This window comes from Falco naumanni, chromosome Z (assembly GCF_017639655.2).
Source record: "Falco naumanni isolate bFalNau1 chromosome Z, bFalNau1.pat, whole genome shotgun sequence".
NCBI classification, from domain to species: Eukaryota; Metazoa; Chordata; class Aves; order Falconiformes; family Falconidae; genus Falco; species Falco naumanni.
Window position 1 is genome coordinate 48,385,172 of NC_054080.1, and position 20,613 is coordinate 48,405,784.

Sequence of the window (20,613 nt, forward strand, 5' to 3'; positions counted from 1 at the left end):
ATTGTAGTTTCAGGTTGAATAATGTTACATATAGGATATTTGTTTCTAACTTCCTGTAATCGTCTTGCTGCTGTGTATAGTAGTACACACAAGCCTTATCCCCAGTTACCTCTTTGCAGCCTCATGCAGTGAAAGAATGATCCCATGTTTACCTGTCAGCAGAGAACCTTTCATTACCTCTGTTGACATACTTAGGATTGGGAATGACTCATAGTAGGTGCTGCAGTTTCACTGCAGTATTAAAAAAGAAAGAAAAACATGTTATCTTCAAGGGAGTCATACAAACATATCAAGTCTTTTTTAAAAGTTTTCTTTAGCGTAAAGTTTATGTTCAAAGGCTGTATAGTGGATAAAGGACTTGTAGATAATTTCTAAAACTTGAAGGCCAAATATTCCTTCCTTTTTGTATTTTTTTCATCTAAAGACTTTTTTCCATTGGGAAAACACATATCCAAACAGGTTTCTGTTGCATTTTTTTTACAACAGTAGAAATCCTTATCATCATTCAGTCCAACGTCCTACACAAAAATTTTCCCAGGTACGAGGGAGAAGTATTTTGAGTTGGTTGGTCCTGTTCATTTATCTTTCATTTTGAAGGTGTACGGATGCTGGACGGAGACGTGACTGACATGGTAGAAGCAAAGTCTCTAAGCCTTAATCCCCAGCACATCCACATCTACAGTGCCAGCTGGGGGCCTGATGACGATGGTAAGACTGTGGATGGACCTGCTTCTCTAGCACGTCAGGCCTTTGAGAACGGCATCAGAATGGTAGGTTGGCATCAAACTGCATCTCCTTGACCTCCTCTTGTGTGAATGTGTAAGGCCACACATGCCCAGTGTGTGCAAGTGCACAGCATGGGGAACAGGAAAAGATCTTGAAGGAAAGAAGGAGAATTTCTTTTGCATAAAACTAAACCCACATTTCCTTCTACAGTGACCTTACAGTCAGTCCTTCCTGAAATATCAGTTCTGTTCATTTTCAATTGGAATACATCATCCTCAGTGTCCTTTAAAACTGTTCTGAGGTAATGACGTAATTTTGCAAGAAAAAAAAAAGAGACTGAAAAATGCTACTTTGCACAGCAATGCCAAGTCATCAAATCTGAATTGCAAAATTGCAATGGAATTTAAAACAAAAGTCTTGATTGTTTTGTCTTCTTTCTTCGTTTCTTCCCTTGCTTTATTTTGCTTGATTTCTTAATGGAAGTTTGATGATTTTGATAGGGAGTTGGGGGCTAAAAAAAGTCTACACCTGTGTTTCTTTTAGTGTTGCTGTCTGGTCTCAGAAAACTTACACCCTGTTTATAACTTCATATACATTTCTCTACTAGTCTGTGCTATTTTCTCTGTGATATAGCCCAGAGATCTTCAATAATACGACACAAAATCCCAAATGCCCCTATATGAAAATTCTAAGACCTTTACAATTTTCTTTAATAAGTTACTGTCAAACAAATAAGGCCACAGAAGGAAATGAGTAGTTAGAGGAATTTTTGATGTCAGAGGATGGTTTTAAGTTCTTCCTTTTACTCTCCTGCCTGTTAAATAGATCAGGGAATTCCTCGTCTTCCAGCACTCACACCTCTTTCCACTATATAGGGCTGGTGGAAAGGACTTGAAAGCTTTGCATTCAAAGGTTTGAGCATTATTTTGAATGCAGCAGAAGACTTGCTAGTTCAGTGGTGGGTGGCTCTAGGATCAGAAAAGAGGGGATTAATACAAAACATTTTTTATAAGAGACTGAAACTGTTGGACCAAAGCAGAACTGGAACATAGTTACTGGAATATGGTAACACTGCAGCAAGATTGGAAAGTGCAGCTATTACTGAAGTCAATGAGTGTTTTATCCAGGTATGCCAAGACTGATTTTAGTAAACCATAGCTAACATTCAGCATAGAAGATTTGTGCTATGTTAAAAGACAGTGTCTGCCACTAAGAGACTATATTAATTTAAGGTATACCATAAAAAGCATTCATAACAAGAAATGGGGACAATGGCTTCAGAGGAGTAATAGGCAAAGCTACAAGAGCACCTGGTCAAGCTGACAGGCTGTATGCGCAGTGCAGTTTTGGGTGATTTACAGCATACTTGACTGTAAGTTATAAATAAGTACATCATAAAATTGATACCCAGTATCACCATAAACATTGCCTAGCAGCACAAGCCTAGGAAATGTGAATTCACATCTAATCACAGCTGCATCCCTGGCTTATTTTGGTTTCCTTGATAAAGCTGCATAAATTTCTTACTCTCACCCCTGTTTTCCTTGCCCCAATGTGGATAGTAATACATGCTTAACTACCTAGCAGGTAAGTTATAAAGAGGAATTACTGAGATACTAAACTGATGACAGGAACTGTGTGCTTCCTATGCCATGTGATGTTAGAAGACCTGTCTCTCAAACTCAGTTCTGTCAGTGCTTTACTAACCATGCAAGTGCAGACCGCTGCCTTCCTTTCACTTGTTCATGTGATGACCATTCAGTGTAGGGCTGCAGATTTACGCTTTTGTTTGTTGTAGCTTATGTAGTACATGAAGCCTGTCATAATAAAATACTCAAGCATGTACTTAACTTTACCCTGCAAAAAAATTCAGGGGATTCACAGTTAAAACACATTCAGGGACACCAACAGATTCTGCCTAGAGAGCTTGGCTGTATTTAGTAGTCATTAAAATAGTTGTTGAAGTGTTTCTAGAACAGTATAACAAGTAAGTAGAAGGCCAAATGAACCTCCATTATTGCTTCACATGCATCATCGCTCCCCATGTAGGACGGAATATCAGTGCTTCCCATCACCAGCTAGAGTTTACTACTCTTTGACAGTGACCACAGAGAAGAAAAAAAACAAAGTGAAGAAAGGGACCCTAATGGAACTACAGGATGCAGGGGAACAGGGAACTTGAACAAAATAAGTTTTACGTTTAAACATATGTATGTGCTAGTTTAAATGTCATATTTCACATATGTAAGACAATCATGAAATGTTCAGGCCAAATTTCTGTACCAGAAGAAGTCAGCCATTTCCTCATTGAAATCTCAAACTGGGGATAAATCCGGTATAAATCAAGAATGCGGAATAATTTGCCAAAAGCACAGATCTTGCCTATAAGTGTTATTGTTCCATTATTATTATTATAGCTGTAATATGAGAAGATACCCTACAGAACCCAGATGAATTTCATTTTACCAGCACATTGTTCTATATTTTTAGTAAGTACCAGTATATAGTGGAAATGTGGCATTTAAATTTAAAATTCTGAGGTGGCCTTTTTTCTGATAACAATGCAGAAAAAGAGTTTGGTATATTTTTTTGAGAAATAGTGGAAGATGCAAGTCAAATGATTATTTTTGCAATTTAGCTTCTATTTCGTTTTATTGATGTTTTGTTCTACCCAAAGTTGCCCATGTAGAGTTGAATGGATCTAAATATTTACATGTATTTGGAAATTTTATCTAGCTCTGACTACAAAAGCTTTTTCATTTCTACTAAGGAAATAAAAGTGCTTTCCAAACCTTACATAAAATCATACTGATAAGAAATATACCATTTTTAAGGTTAATCTCCAATTTTCATTATTTAAAATGTAATATAGATTGAAAGATTGTAAATGTGTATCTCAGTTACGACCTTCCTTGACAGACTTAGTTTCCAGACCAAAAATTACTTTAAGATGAACCTGTTCTTGTTCTTTTTAATAAATCATGCATTTTCATGTTCAGACAAAGGTACTTTTTTTAAATGAGACAAATGGGGGAAGAAAAGACAAATTATCTCTGTGCCAAAATATTCCTAAAATCAGATCATTGTCCAACTAGGTACCTACCAAACACAGATTTACCCAGGTAGTCACAATGATTGTGCAAATAATGATAGGCAGGCAAAAATACTTATTACATTGTATACAGATCTTGTCCTTCCTTTTTTTAGAAGTATTAAACTGAACAACAACAGTATTATATGTAGTATAGCGTCTGTGAGGTAAATTAAAGTAACATTGGTACAGGAAAATTTGGCAATACCTTTCAGATCTACACAAAGATTCAAGATTGGTATGTTTCATCTATTGTGCATATGCACACACAACTGAATATTAACTTCTTAAAACAGAACAGCAAAGGGAAAGGTCAAGATTTTTTAAAAGCATCTGAAAAAGTAATTATGCTTGGCTTGTTAAATTAGGAAAATCAAAGGTGGTACTGAATAATAACTTTGATTAGAGTATAATTAAACTGAATTATCACTCTTCTTTTTAACTATACTTATGAAATGGATGCAAGAGCCACAGTTTCTTACTCAGTTTGCTGAGAGACTGGGATCCATGAAGAAAATGCCTGGTTTATCTTTAGCGCATATTATTCCAGTTAACAGCTCATGCAGGGTGTTTTAGAACTATTATTATTTTAAAATGTGCTGACCTAATATGATTACTCCTTCCAAATTCTGCAGAAAATAACAAAGATAAATGACTGTACAGTTTTTCCATAGAGTCCCACAGAGACAGCACATGCCATGAATTGAAATAGACAAATCTATTTGAAAAAAGCATACTAAGTAATAACTGAGTTTAAAAAATGGCAGCCTAACCCACAAGTTAAATGTGCTTTAAAAAATTCTGCCCAGGATCAAGGTAAAGGAAGAGGAAACCAATTTTTAAACCTGTCTCAAGTACCGTGATTTCCTGTCATCTTCAGGGTGTTTTGTTTAATTCTATTGAATTTGCATACTTGAGCTCAAAGAGAAACCTTGGAGACTTGGCTATCAAACAATTTCTATGCAAATATAAAAGCTCCCTTTTATACCATGCTTCCAGTTGACAAGGTCCTTTTCTTGGAAATACTGTAGTCATAATGGTGGAAAATACTAGAGGCTTGTGTTTAAAATACCAATGTATTAGAAGTTCTAGACCTAATAATCTCAAAAATAACTCCATTAAAATCATGGAGAACTTGCCTGAAAGAAATCAGATGAAGGGCAGTATATCCAAAAGTGACATGTTCAAGAAAAGATTAGGTATGCAATGTCACATTTCACCCTGTGTTCAAGAGTAAACAGACTTAGCATTGCAAAACACAACTGTGGCCAAATCATGTCCTAAGGCTGTGCTGAGTCTGGGACAAAAGGGAGAACACAAAAGCCTTTTCTTGATTCAGAAAGATAAAACCAAAGTACCATTAGATTTTAAGATTACTGTATTTCACAGTCTATAAGCACAATGCTATAAGCACTTTAGAGGCTTAGACTCCCTGATTCATGGCTCTGTGTTACAGCAACTCAGGCTAGTTCATTTGTATTCATACAAATAAGCCTGTTTTTTCTGGGATCACTCTCAGCATCATTTGGAAAGTAATGCATTTCAGATAGTCTGACTTGTTCTTTCACTGCAGTTTAGTGCAGACCTAACAGTTAAGTTTCTGGGTGTATGACCCTGGTTGATACGTTGCAGGATTTCAAAGAGGGTGTTGTCTCACCTCTCCAAACGGCTTGCCAACTGCATGCTTTATGTTGTTTGTTCTGCAGTACCCATCAGGTAGTCCAAATCAGCGACAGGGCAGGTCATCCTTAATATAACCTAAGAGGGTGGAGAGGCAGGGAAATCTACATGGAAACTTCTGGCTTTCTGCCTGTGTCGGCGCAGGGGCTTTCATCTTACTGCCATGACACTGTTCTGTTTAGCAGGCTGGACACAAGCCAGAATGTTTGATGGACATTAACGATCAGATGCTTTGTGGCTGAACCTCTTGTAAGAACTCGGCTTGATGCCTTCCCTCCCATCATCACTGCCCCTTCTCATCTCTCTCGCTTCACCAACTTTGGCTGAAGAGTATGTGTTCCAAGTGTTTGCTAGGAGCAGAAGGCTCTCTCAAAATCGCTAAACAAGCCTCCTACCCACATGCAAGAGAGAGAAAAGTAAGGGAATAAAAAGGAAGAGAAGAAAAGGGAAAGGAGAAAAGAAAGAAAAGGATCTCTTTTTTTAATATTATTATCACTATATGCTTCTCCGAAAGTGGAAGAGATTGTATATAATTTGCATGTGTCCAGGCAAAAGTTTGTTGCCTGTGTTGTACCGCAGATGTTTCTATTAAAGTTATTTGTCCTGTCATCACTTCCCTGCATCGTTCTGAGTAGGCTGTGTTGCCTACACAAAGAGGAGTTACTCTGTTCTGCTTTGCCAGAGAATTGCACTATAAAAGTCAAAGACAGAAGTTACTGCAAGAAGATGTCCAGTCAAATCTGTCAAAAAAACTTCCAAAATGGCTGTTGTTTTCTACATTGAGCTATTGTGGTGCACAGAAGTTAAGGCCAGATTTTTTAAACTCTGTTTTGCATTAGTTCACCTTTTACAGCTGCCATTTGAGACTGAGTAACACATATCTGTGTGTACACATATCTCAGTTCATACAAAGATACGTTTTGCATCCACAAGACCTCCTGTGCATTTCTAATTAGTTGGCCTGAAACAACTTGTTGACGATCAATCAGAAGAATTAGCACTGTGCTTGGGGAGGGTCTCAGAAAACACGACTTCCAGTATGCTGATGTAACCCAATGTTAGGTCCTGGCGTTGTCTGTTATATGATTTGCATATATACCATGCATCCCTATTGCATCTTATGATGCAATAACTGAACGTGTGATGTTATAGTTACTTCAACATAGAGAGTTAAAGTTTGGGTGGCTCTGTGCTATGGGTGGATGCTGACTATGTATCCAAACTGGAAAAAGTCATTTTAACATAGTAATGTTAATTATACATTTATATATTTATAACATAGCATTTTTACATAGTAGTTCTTCCTTCTGAGGTCATGAGACATAGCACCATTGGCTTGAAATAATATTTGTAGTTTTAACATCACAAAAGGTGATTATGATTCAGCAAAACTTCATCCAATTATTCCTGCATCAATATCCCTGTTTTCTTAATCTGTTATTTTCTGTTTTCTGTACATCTTTTGGGAAGACTCAGTCTCGACTGAAACCTGTTATGTCCATGGCCGTTCAAGTCACTAACAACCTTCATGATGAAAAATATGTAGCTTGTTACTCATCTAAATTTCTTAGTTTCCTTTCCACTGTAAAATGCCTCTTCTGCTATATTTATAGTACATCTTATGGTGTTAGAAATCTCCACATGTAAGTAATTACAGGTTTTGGCGAAGTTATCTCTTGGATAAATTAAATTGGAACATAGGGACACAAGACAGGAAATGACTGTGTAGGTCATCCAGTATAGTTCTCTACTATCACAGGCACCATGTCCTATAAATACATTCAGTAATTTCTATTATAGAATGAATTAGAAATGTTTCCCCTCTATTTCTGCTGGGAGACCATTTCATAGCCATCACTATTCTACTGGTTAGATACTTTCTTCAAAGTTACAGCCAGGTTACATGAAAACTCATGTGCAGTTTTCAGCCCATTTGTTCCTGGGCTGAAATCTACTACAGCTTAAGTAACTTTTGTCCTTCCATTTTTTTTCTGACATATTTACAGAACAGTCCCCTCTCAGACTTCATTTTGATGTGGTAAACAAGACACACTCATTAGTTGCTTAAAAACCAGGCTGTCCATCTCCTTGCTTGTCAGAGTGGTGCTTCTCTCCGCATCTTCTGGCCTGAATTCTTTTCCTGAATGTAGGTGATCATAATTTCTAGTTTGACTAACATTTTCTTTCTTCCTGTGTCAAAATCACTTGACCACTTTGTTTCTCTGGCTCATCCTTAGAGCACTCTACTCATAACTTCCTTAACCCTTATGTTTCTCCAGCACAGCCCACATCATCTCCAGTGCAAACATTTCCATCCCCACCTCATTGTTACATTAACCTTAATTTTCTTTTTTTTACTGATTTCTTGGAGGGCTCATCACATGTTTTACAGAAACCAGGCAGACTAGTTCTAATACAGTTCTCTGCATAAAAGAAGTTATCAGAGAAAACAGATTTACCTGCAATTCAAAAGTGGATGTTGCATTTTAACCTGTTCCATTAATGCTTATACCTCTTACTCCGTCTTTCAGAATCTGTTCTACAGCCTTAACAGTAATGTTTTGTATATTCAGTTTCCTTCTGCTAGTCAGAATTTCCAAACCACAGTTCACGCCTGTAGTTCTTTCTGAAACAGTTTCTGTTGCCCAGCATTATTTTTCAAGTGTGGATACCAGAATGGGGCATGGAAGTTGTAGCCTTCTCTATGCACACGTAATAGTGTTTCCCTATTCCCTGAACATGTTCATATTCACCCTGCTTACCAGTCCGAGGAGCGGACTAAATTTTAGGGCAGCTTATTGCCGGTTGGTTGTCTTCCATGACCCTAAACCCCCTTTCAAATTCACCGTTTTCCAAGAGTTTGCCCACCCTTCTGTATGTCTTACCAACAACCTTCATTTCTAGGTATTATTGCCTTGCATTTGGCTGATATGCATATCTTAGGATGCATTAATGGCTTCACAGATGTGGTTTATACTTGATATGGTTTAGTTGTCTCCAAACAGATTGCCCAGCAGAAAGCAGGTTAGGTGACAACCTTACACATCATTGCACTAATAATAATTCTTTGCTCTACCGTTTGCACATGGTTAGCAACTTTCAGTATTCAGACAAAGTAAAATTAGGGATCTTGCCTTCCAATAAATTAAATGCAGTTTAGGCTCAGTGATACCTGGATTTAGTGATGGACTTGGCATCCTGGGTTAATGGTTGGACTTCATGATCTTAAAGGTGCTTTCCAGCCTAAATGTTTCTATTATTTTATGATCTCATGAACTTTGATGCTACGCACTTTATTTTCTTTTGGAAATACATAAACAAAGCTAACCTTCATATTTCTCTCCTTTGCTTTCTGTAAAAAGTGAGCTTTTTCACAGACAGTCAAAGTGTAGTACAAAAAAAAAAATGCAGAAGAAGGAATAATATACCAGAAATGTTCTTACATTACATTAAATGGAATATACAAATCCTAAAAGGCAGGAAAATTTGGAATGAGAGTTACAGGAAAATATACCTCAAAATGTCCAGTTTCCTTACAATGTCACAAAGTGTACTGGAAACCAAAACTGTTTGGTTACCTCATCCCATCTCACACATATATGGAAACTGTTGTAACAAGCCAGAACAGCATTACTGCTTTTGGACTTGTCAAAAGTGGCCTCTAGTGTTGGGTGCTCAGCCTGAAACAGGTGATATATTTGAACATAAAAAAAAGCACCATTCTTGTTGTGGTGTAAATCTTAATTTGGAAAGCTAGTACAGTAAAGCAGCTTTGACAAATTGGTCTCTTTCCATACACTAAAGTATGTACATTTCACAGAGCGCATTTTTGAAACATGAATCTGGTTACTTTGAATGGGAAAATCACGTATCTACTTTACTCATACACTTGAACAACAGCAGAATCTATGTATTTCTGTGTGTCATGTGGGAAAAAATGTATTTCTGAAAGGCAAATTGCTGGAAGTTCAGCATCAAGAGTTTTCTGTGCATGGAATTTAACATAAGTTTAAGGCACAAAACAGTGAGGGCAGTGATTTTGCACGCAGCCTAAGTGTTTCGTTTCTTCCTAAACAAATGCTATGGGAGACAAACTGCACAAAGCAATTATTGCAGTCAGTCTGCAGAAGTAGAAGCAAAGCAGACTTATTTTCCTACTCATCTACTGACGAGCTACATTTGCAGAAAATTTGAAATTCTTTGTTGAACCCCAGAAGTTCAACAAATATCTCAAAACCTGAAGTTTTCTGTAAGGAAGAGTCAGATGTAAGTAGTGAACCAAAAACTGTGTGAATCTGGTGGCCATGGACTCCTCTCCAGTGTTTAATCAGATGGCAGTATAAAGGCAATGAGAACTTCCTGAACCTGCTGCGGGGGTGGGGGGTGGGAGTGGGTTGGGGGTTGTCCAACCCATACCCAGTCCTAACAGAGATACCTTTCTTGCATACTACCCATTTACTTTGGCTTTGCATGCAGAAGCAATTTCACCTATCACTAAATAAAGACTTCTTGTGCAACAGAAATTCTGGAAAACCCAGCCCTTGTTCTATCACGGGTGTTTACAATATGCAGCTTGGTTTATCCTGGTAAAATGTCAGCAACAATAACAATAGTAATGATAATATGCAGAGATAGCCTGAATCAGAACCGTGATTCATGCAGCCCTGTAGCTGGCTCAATTCTGTTTAGCTAAACGAGAAATTCATTCCAGTATTCCACAGGTTCAGATTTCAGGTTTCGGCCAACACTTCTTTTGGTTGCACTTTAAGCACTAATTATAGCTCTGTGGGGAATATCTTAGAGCTGTTTAAGCTGTTGTTCTAGTGAAGAGTAAAATAAAAAATACACCACATGCAAGGATGTATGTTGAAATGTTCCATTGATATATCCCAATCATTATTGTGTTAATGCATGGTTGCTTGTGTTATTCAATACGTTATTTTTTTGTGTGCATATTAAAATATTTTCATGTTTCAGTATTTTTAAGGTATCATACCCTATGAGCTAATAAATACATTTTTCCTTTTGCTGTGATTAATTATTTTGTCTTGCTTTTCCTTAATTAAGAAGTTTGTTCAGAAGTAGCTGAAAAGTTTTACTTTATTAGGAACAACTTGCCTTTTCAACAGTATAAGGTAATTGTTGCTTTTTGTAAGTAGTGACAGACTTTTATGTTGTATATATATTGTGTGTATGCCAGTTCCAGCACTAGGACATATTTGCTTTACTTCCTAGTTTTCCTAAGAGTAAGAACATGACTGCTGATATGAAAACACAGGACTCAATTTTTAGACATTCCCTCAAACATGCACCTTTATCTATGGACACCTGTTGGGCTTATCACTCATTCCTTCATAGGTGTCATAGGTGCCCATTTTTAATGAGTGATGCAAAAATGTGATTTTTTCTGAGACCATGGATACATCAACAGAATTAATGGCCTCAGAAACTTCTCCATTTGTTCATAAATTTTTGCTTTTAATACCCAAGGAGACTGTCTTAATAAAAAAATAATCTGTTTGGCCGTCTTCTGATAACACTTCAGAATTGCTGGCTTGGACTCCCAGCTTACAATTATCTGTTTTGGAGAGATGCCTACTTTCAAGTGAGAGTGTTGTGCAGTCTGCAGAAGACTCTTTAAAGAGTGGTGTGCCAGACTATTTCTCATTCCCAGATTAGAGGTTAAGTGCACTGGTAGAAACTCAGCAGGAACTGGGAGATGCTGCTTCTCAAAAGCAAAATGCTGCCAGTCAGCAGATTGGCAGCGGTGGCATCCAGATCCCAGGGAGCACAGAAATCAATGAAAGCTGGAAGCAAGGTGCTTCCTTTCACAGGTGCATCTCTCAGGATGCTGTGATCCTTGGTGCCTGGCCCTATAGTTGAGTTGTGCTACATGGAAAATCATGGCTGCATAGTATTTTTTTTAGGTTGCCAGAGTACTGACGTCTGTTCTGCACATTCAGTTATGAACATTTCCTGTATGAATTAGTTTTTAAGGAAGAGGGCATACCATGGGCTACATTTTCAGGCTTCCGCATCAGGGTCAATTTCACTTCCCAGCAGTAGTTTTGTTCTGGGAAACTTTACATAATTTAAGAACATTATTGAGGAGAACAGAGGAAGTTACATCTTTAGGCTCTACGTGTGGATTGGTGTCCCTCCTTATCTCTCCATTTTATATTTTCATTTTGTTTTCTGCTCATGGGTGTGCAATTTCCAGCATACCGGTGCCAGATTACCTCTCCCTGGCTGCAGCCCCTGTACCTCTTATTACTCCAGGTCACTGGTTCAGTCCTCTGCATTTCCTGCTCCTTAACATTTTCTTCCCAGTCCCTGGTTAAATTTGATCCATTCTGTAGAGACAACTACTCACCCCAGAGGCAGGGAGGGTTATTGAGGCGTTCAGTTCCTGAGCAGGAAAACATCAGGATTCACAGGTGGTATTAAGGCAGCTTGTCTTGTAAAGCAGAATGAATGTCTGGTCTAAACTTTGTAAAATACTATGAATAAATATTGCTCCACTGGCTTAAACTACACCTTGCAGATGGAAACCATTTTTATTAAATGGAAGTGTGCTGGAAGCAACTTGAGAGTATGTGGGGCTGCTGGTTGTCCTTAAATGAGTGTGTGAAGACCTCTACCTTGTAATGGTTCCTGCCAGCACCACTAAGGCAGTTGTTTGTAAAGATGTCGTTTATACATATACACACACATACACAAACACACACACTTGGAGTGGGGGTTGTTCTTTTAATAGTGTTAGGAAATTCTGCAGATGTCATTACGAACATGTTCATACTGGCTCTGGTCCTTGGCAGACTAACCCTTCCGTGCTGTTGAATAGAAGAAAAAAAAAAAAAAAAAAAAAAAGGCGGGGGGGGGTGGGGGGTGGGGGTGGGGCTTTCATATCACTTACCCTGCTTGCAACTTCCTGACTAAGGAAAAAGAGGCGCTAGCAGGAAAAAAGTGCGAATGCCCCAAGATTCCTGTGCCATGCTTTTACGGGTGCAATTTCTGCCTGGTGGCCCTTTTATCAATGACTTGAGTCTGTTTTATTCAAGGCCAGATGTCTGTTGAGCACACTGGCTTTGTCCAGAAAATGTGCAATAAAATTGGACTGTGACTAGGTCAATAGCAAGTCTTAGTTGTCAGTGACAGACTTCCATAATGGAACACTTGATATATTTTTTTTAATTATCTGAAATCTTATGCAATTCAAAAAAGTAGACAAAACAAAAGAACATTTCATAGTGGTCTGACATGTGCGCTGACAAGCGCAAGTGCAGTTATGGACAACTTGCAGAGTTTGTGAGAGGGAGTCTGTAGCTATCAGTGCAAATGGAAGAGCAGAAACAATAGTGTGTCCAGAGGGAGAAGTAATGTCCTTTTAACGCCATGGGATAAGCACTGAGCATACTTTGCTGTGCCCCCGTTCCACCCTGGTCTATACCTCTGTGATAGTTCACTAACTCGTAGTTTTGCTTAAGTTGTATCCATGTGGTTTATAAATGTACCTTTGCTTTTGAATAATAAATGACACATGGCTTCTTTGGCAGCTCAAGGCTTGTCTTTTCATCTTGACACCCTTGGGCATCTGGCAGATGACAGATGATAGATTTAGACAAACAGTAAAAGCTACAGAGAGCCTTGCATGTGTGTTTTTCTTAACTATGTAGCACGGTCCAAATGTTATTTATGTATTTAAAGGAGACCAGTTGGGAATGGCATTCACATACAGTAGGACGGCTGATACTGTTGCTCTAATTACTTGTTTGGTGTAGTTACTAGCAAGTTTATAATTTCCTGAACATGACTGGGTCTATTGAATTAAAGCAGGGTGTTTGGAAACGGGGAGAAAGAGGAAATCAAATGGTAGTTTAACAATAAGCAGTAAATGTAAACCAGAACTTACTTACTTGACAGATTATTTTAGTCAGGTTGAATTTAGTTTGGGGATTTGCTTATTTTATTTTTTTTTAACGCTGCCATTTGCTTTGCCAAATAGCTTCTAGGAACAAGATCTTTAGCGTGCTTTCTAGACTGAAGGTAATGCTGTTGTTTTCTGTGAAATGCTGAGTTGTTAAATGTGCAGTATTGCAATGTGTTAGAAGAATGGGTTTTCTTTCTTTGTGTGTATTAGAAAACACTCTTCACCATTAGTGCACATGGCACTTATTTTTTATTGCAGTAACAGAGATGCTAATACTTTGCATATTTGCAGGAGCCATTTGTTTTGAAGAAATATTTGTTATTATTTGTTTACAAAAAACTTAACATGGAAAGGTAAATTTGGATGCCAATGGCTGTTATTTTTTAAGCCCTGTCATTACTATAAAAATCTGAAATTTTGTTTATTATTTTAAATACTGCATTGCACACTGGCATGTATTCATCAGGACTACATTTTGTGCCCCAAAATGTATTCACATATCTGTTTCTGCAGCTTATTTTTCATTATTAGCACAGCAGCTTAAGTATGCATCTTAAGAAATATAGACACATTCTCTGTGCAGAGAAGTTAATAATTCAAGGGTTACTCCTGCAAAATGTACACGAAGTACAGTCCTACCCTGCTGTGAAGAGGTTTTCATTGCATGAGTGGGACAAATCATGTTATACTGCTGTTTGCAGACAAAGCCGGCTGATGATGACAGCAGAAAAATGACAGATGGACTGTTATTGATAGGATATTTTCCTATATGTGTATGGTTTTGAGAAATTTTTGTACAAAACTTTTTTTTTTTAAAGTGGAAGATAGACTTCTAGACAAAGTATTAAGATAGTTAGATTCCATTTTTCTCCTTCCTGTGGTTTGATTACCCTGAGTTCTCACTTCTTCTCTCTTGGTTGTATTGGTGGGTTACTGTGAATTTCTCATGGATTATTGATTTGGCCATATTTAGTTACATAATGCTGTGCTTTTGAGAAACGCATGTCAAGAACAAAACAGTAAAATTCTCCAGATAGCAGATACTTCTGAAAATTCATCAAAAAAAGGTTTTGATGGAATATTTTGTCATGTTCTGAAGGTAGAAGTGTGTCTGTATGATGTGCTTTTTTCTGTGTATTCTACCTGCCTATGCATATATTAATGTAATTGGGGTGGGAGTGGGGGAGGAGTGTGGGGAGGCATGTATGTGTGAGAAATTGGGTTTTAAGGGCCAGCAATCTGTACATGAAACGAAAACAAAACCGGTAAAAATCAAGCAGGAGCACATTAAAAAGTTCAGAACCAGCATATCTTTAGTAGTCCTCCATCCCATTCCCCACAACCATGCAGAGGGCCCTAATTTCTGACTCCCTGACCTGCTGGAATAATAAAATGGTGAATACACATGAAATAATCTTTCCATTTACCCTTTCTTTTGTCTGTCTTGTCAGGTGTTTTCAGAATGGAGGGGTAAGAAGTAAAGATACACAAAAGGAGATGACTAGATCATAGAATGTAGAAGAAATGTTTTGTAAACTAGTTCCAGCCCATGAAGCTGCAAAATACATCCCACTGACTTTGGGAGGCTCTGGTCAGACCCTGCTATCTGAGATAAGCAGGCAGAACAAGAATGGACCCCCAAATGGAAAGGGGGTCCTCATTTGGCAAGAGTTCATAATGTAACACCTGTAACACCTCGTAGAAGTTGTCTTTAAAACAACAGAAAACGTTGCTATTTTGCATCTTTTTATTAGTGCAGTAGCTAAGATCAACTAAAGGAAGTGAAAGAAGTTGAAATAGTTACACTTCCCAGCTGTTAGACTGATCTTGTCTGGAGAATGTGGATTTCATAACACATTTAACTTGGCACCCTGAGATTTTTTTTTCTCTGCTTGAAATGTTTTTTTAATGAAAAGTTGCATTTTAGAGACATAACCTTACGTGAACACTAGCCAGGGGAATTTGATATTTAACTCATTTTGCTGGAGAGAAGAGTCTCTCCAGATAGTACACTTTTATTAAACTCACAGAATTAAATTAATCAGTGTTTGAGAACTCAAGCCTGGATTGTGAACTGTAAGGTTTTTTGTCTTACATTAATGTAAGTTCAGCTATGCTCAGTGCAAAAAGTCCTGTTGAAACCCCTCTGAGCATCTGGATTAAATGAATCTTGGAATTGCTAATTGTTTAAGGTTGACCCGGTAGATATCCAACAGCTGTCTCTATGTTTTTTGTGGTACACTTTTGCACTCTGTATAGAAAAAAAAAAAAACAACACAAACTCCCCCATGGCCAAGCAATTAATGCATGCACAGAAAGCGGTGTTTATGCCTTATAACATTTATTTATCATGCACACGGTGAGCCTACCCAAAACTGAGATAGGTACTATGTAATGATTGGCAAGCAAATGAGGTATAAATGAGACTGCTAGCACAGTTGTAATTGAGAGGGATGCTCCATGCTTTGAGAGAATGTCATGTAAGAAAAGGTGACACAATTTAGCTGAATCAAAGACAAGTTTATTCTTTTGGTGAAACTTTCTGTCTGAACAGTAAAGTGTTTCCAGACACTGAGTGCTGATAATTAATGCAGATCATACAGTTGTGTGAATGAATTTTATTCACTGGCACAAAATATGTAAGTATAAATAGGGAAAAGCCCTATTACCCATATATTGGTAATTCTTAATTCCCATATATCAGCAATACAGGTTACTGATCATCTTCACTTTTCATATCGATGCCTATTTAAGAGTACTAGCACCACCAAATATGTTTTGATTCATTTGGACATTATATAACTGGTGTAGTAAGAAAAAGTCAAGGTGAGGTTACCTATTTTAAGACCTCATTTAAAATTATGAATATGCCTAGGTAACTTGCCCCACTAGCGTTATACTTAAAATATTATTCTGAACTAATGCTTTAGTGCTTCATTAGAATTGACTTAGAAGAATCTTTTATTTTTGGCTATTTTTGTTTGCATATTGTGTTGTGCATTTAGCATTCATAATGGACTAGATGGGTTGGTCTAGATGACCTGAGGTCCCTTCCCACATCAGGTATTCTGTGATTCTGTGATTTTCAGTGTCTGTGAAACAAGGGTGCACTGGTTCACTGTATATAAAGCTACCCATACAACACCTAGTGCCAGCAGGCAACCCAAGAAGAAACAGCTTAGAGCACCCTAACAGATGAAAGGTGTCATGTATTACAAAGGATTTTATTTTCAAGTAAGGTATTTCTTTTCCTTTTCCAACCCAGTATGGTGTTTTAGTGTTTCCTCTGAGTCCTCAACACTTCTTTCTTGGTACGGCTGGATAGCATTAGGTGCAGAGCAACAAACAGAAACTGTAAAAAATATTGTTTCTAAAGCTGTATTCATACCACTCATTTTCTGAATTTTTCTGATGTCTGATTCTGAACTCTGCTAAATCCTGTTTTCATTTCAGATTCTTCTCAGTGAGATAGTTTCTTTCAGTGTCTTTCTCTCATAAGATGTCTTTTCTTGGGGAAATAACTTTTTGTTAAGCAGGTGAGGGGGGGGGAAAGAATTACTAGTCAAATCTTTTGTGCTGTTTCCAAACAGGGACGAAGAGGCTTAGGTTCAGTCTTCGTCTGGGCTTCTGGAAATGGTGGAAGAAGTCGCGATCACTGCTCCTGTGATGGCTACACCAATAGCATCTACACTATCTCCATAAGCAGCACAGCTGAAAGTGGGAAGAAGCCGTGGTATCTGGAAGAATGTGCATCCACACTAGCTACAACGTACAGCAGTGGGGAATCCTATGACAGGAAAATAGTACGGTTTTTAAATTTCTTTTTTATGTATATGTGTTTTTAATAGTGACTTTAAAGGGGGAGGAGAAAGTTGGCTCATTTATACTAATTAATGGACTGCTTTAGAAAAATAGCATATGTAGACAAGTTCATTTAGCCCCAGTGTGTTACTCAGTTGGAGTCACCATACTGCTCTTTGAAACCAGCATGGCTGTCTCTGAACGTTGCAGCCTAATGCAGTGCAGGTATATGCAGGTACACCCAATTCATAGCAGGCTTTTCCACTCACCTAGTTGCTGCCAGCTCTGAGTGATGCTTTCAAAGATCCTATTGCCACAGCCACCAGAACAGATCTCGTTCATTACCAATATCTTGTAGCCCATCACAAGGCCTGGGAACATAGCTTCCTCAGTAGTTTTCATATATTACACACATTATATTAGCAGTTTTCTTATGTACCTCTCTATTTTCTCAGATTTATTTTGGTCCAGCATCATGCTCTTTTATATTCAGTGATGATCAGTTTTCACTCATATTGCTGCCTATTCTGGCTAGCTGATATATTGTAAGCAAGATCAAGCTCATTGCTCGATGTTCATCTTCTCTGTATTGTTCCCCATCTCATTCCTGAACAGCTAGTGTCGATTTTCCATTACGTTCTCATCTTTGCTGGAAACCAACAATTATTTTTTTTTAATTCTGTTTAATAATCTATTGATACCATTAGTATTTGTACATTGTATGTGCTTTTTCAGATTGAGTGCATTCAATATACTTTCCCAACACTTGATCACTATACTACTCCTTTTAACCTTTTAAACCCTTGTACTAGGATTAATCAGGTTTATTAATATTTTTCTCTTCCCTGTTTATTTATTCTAGTGTATATCTTATACAAATCTTAATTTATTCCTGATAAGAAAACTCAGGGACCTTGTTGGGTTTTTTTCCACCAGATATTTTCTTAAACATCTGTCTAACATCTACCTTCTTTCTGGTCCTTAACACATACCTCTTTTAGTGTCAGTGAGGAGTTAAATATCCTTTGAGCAATGTTTTTTTAATACTGTCTGCCTTGTCTTTCAGGATTCTGGGATGCTGGCCATCCCTTCTTGGATTCTTCCTTATTTTCAGATGATCTAATTTTGTTTTAAACTTGTTCTGAGGTACTTCTTCGTTCCAGTAATTTTTCTGTTCTTAACTCGCTTCTCTCCACTGAAACCTTATCTCTCTTCCTGACATGTTTCTTGTTCTCCCTGATAAATAATAATAAAGAAAAGAAATTACTCCATCTCCTAGCAGTCCTAACTTATGTGATTAAATTCCCTCTACTGTCCTTTAAAAGACCTTCAGTAACTTCATGTTTAGGTGAGACTGATACAATATAAGGTGGGCAGAGGTGATTGCAGTTCCCTAGCCTGACCTCTTGCTTAGCCAAGTCTGCAGGACTTCCCTGAGTCCTTCAAATCCAGCAGTGAGGTCAATTCAACAATAATTTTTATAAATACAGTCGACCTTGCTTCCAAAGTTTCCAGTGATAGAGAATCCACTTAAATTTAGGGCAAGTGGTTTTGATTACTCATTGCCATTGAAAAATTCTCATTTGCTATCTAAGCTCCTGTAGCTTCAATTTTTAGGCATTTGGTTGTGTCACAGGGTTTATTGCTAGTATGAAGAGCACTCTAGTTGTCTAATGTCTTTCTGTCTACCCATGTAGCCTGATCAATTAATCCCATTTGATAAATGAAGGTAAGCTTCTAGCATCATTCTGTATAATACATGTTTTCTTATAAACCCTCTCCCATTTAATGAGCTTTGGGCATCCCAACTGGATGCACCAGTAAGGTAGTAGCAGTATCAGTGCCAAATGCACAGGAAAATGTGACTGTGAGTGCCAGCTCAGTTCCCCTTTCTTTATACATTAAGCCTTATTGACATTTGTTAGCTTCACTGTCATGTAATGTGTTCAACATTGTGTGATGCCCAAGCTGCTTTCAGAGCTGCTGCTTCTCTTTGGCAGAGTTGGTGGTCCAAGGACAGATAGGACGGTAGTTGTGGTCTCATTATTGCACTGGTTACCACTGGCTGTACCAGTTTAGTACTCAGTCCAGACCAGCCCTCACCATTGATTTCTCCAAAGTTTCTCCAAATGTAACATTCATCAGAAGGTGCTGATGTTTTCTTCCAGGTCTTTGATAAAAGCTTTAGATCATTATAAGGCCAAGAACAAAATTGTAGAAGGTCTCATTAGAAACAAGGCTCATTTCTTATACATGCTATAAGAAAATATATATAATTTCTTTGCCTCTAATATATATCTGATTTCTTACATATGCTTACATTTTGAGACCCTGTAATTAGCGCAGTTTCAATCTACATTTTTAATCTCTTAGATTTGTAGGTTTTTTTAATGTGCAGTATCACATTATCTGTCTTGTAGAATCTTGACTGTACTACTTTCAGCCAACCTGGTGGCCAGAAAAAAATACTGCAGCACTTTGGCAAGCTCTCTTTTTTAGCAGCTTATATTATCCATCATTAAATATACTAGTAGTTAATTAATTTTTTAATAATTAGTTTAAATCCTGTATCAGCTGTTTTACACTATGTAAAAACTTGGCATATAGATGAAATTATTAGGACAATACTGCTTACTCTCAAAATATTGACACTGTGTGGGTTTTCTTTCGATCTTCTGGAAATTCTCCAATGTTCAAAGACTTGCTAAAATCAACAGTACGGTCTAACATGTTCCCTCTACAGCTCTTGTAAAAGTCTTTGGTGCTTCCAAATTTTCTGATTTAAACTTGCTGTTTAAAATAGCTATAAATAGGAAGATGATTTATCATCTTTGTATGCTCTGAAAACTTAATTTTCTTTTTTTTCCAAAAAGGAACATTCAGTGAAATAGACATTTACTATACACTGCTATTAACTATTCTATTATTTCCGGACAATTAAAACAATATTGTTTTGGGAGTTATTTTGCTTCTGATATATTTGAAAATAAAACATCTTTGTACTTCTGGTCTTGTAGACTTCACCATTTGACCTATGTCTTTCCTTCCCCTCTACGCACATTCTGTGTTCTAATTTTTATTCATTGCTGTCCACTTTGTCTTTTATTCACTTATATTTGTTTATTTATTAGTTTTGGCACCTGTCAATACTTGTTTTGTTGACCAGTATACCCTTGCTTATTTTTAAAAATCTAGTAAAATACCTGTATTTTTCTCAGTCCTTATTTGTAGTTTTCTACTTAGTGGATTTAATCTGATTTTGTAATAGCTGTAGTTTTCTAATAGTTGTAGTTTTCTAAATTATTGTCTTCCATGCTTTTCAACTAGCACGGTCTTTCTGCTTTTACAGAATTACTATTTCAATAAAAGACCAGGCTTATTTCTG

At 37.4% G+C, this 20,613-nt stretch overlaps 1 protein-coding gene across 2 annotated transcripts in view; it reads left to right on the forward strand.

The window, feature by feature from the left end:
- The window catches only part of PCSK5 (proprotein convertase subtilisin/kexin type 5), a 246,494-nt gene that overhangs the window by 101,969 nt on the left and 123,912 nt on the right, over positions 1 to 20,613 (forward strand). For both annotated transcript variants that reach the window (XM_040580316.1, XM_040580315.1), the window contains exons 7-8: positions 598 to 770; positions 17,018 to 17,230. In XM_040580316.1, coding sequence (XP_040436250.1) covers positions 598 to 770; positions 17,018 to 17,230 — 386 coding nt within the window. The remainder of the gene's footprint in view (positions 1 to 597; positions 771 to 17,017; positions 17,231 to 20,613) is intronic.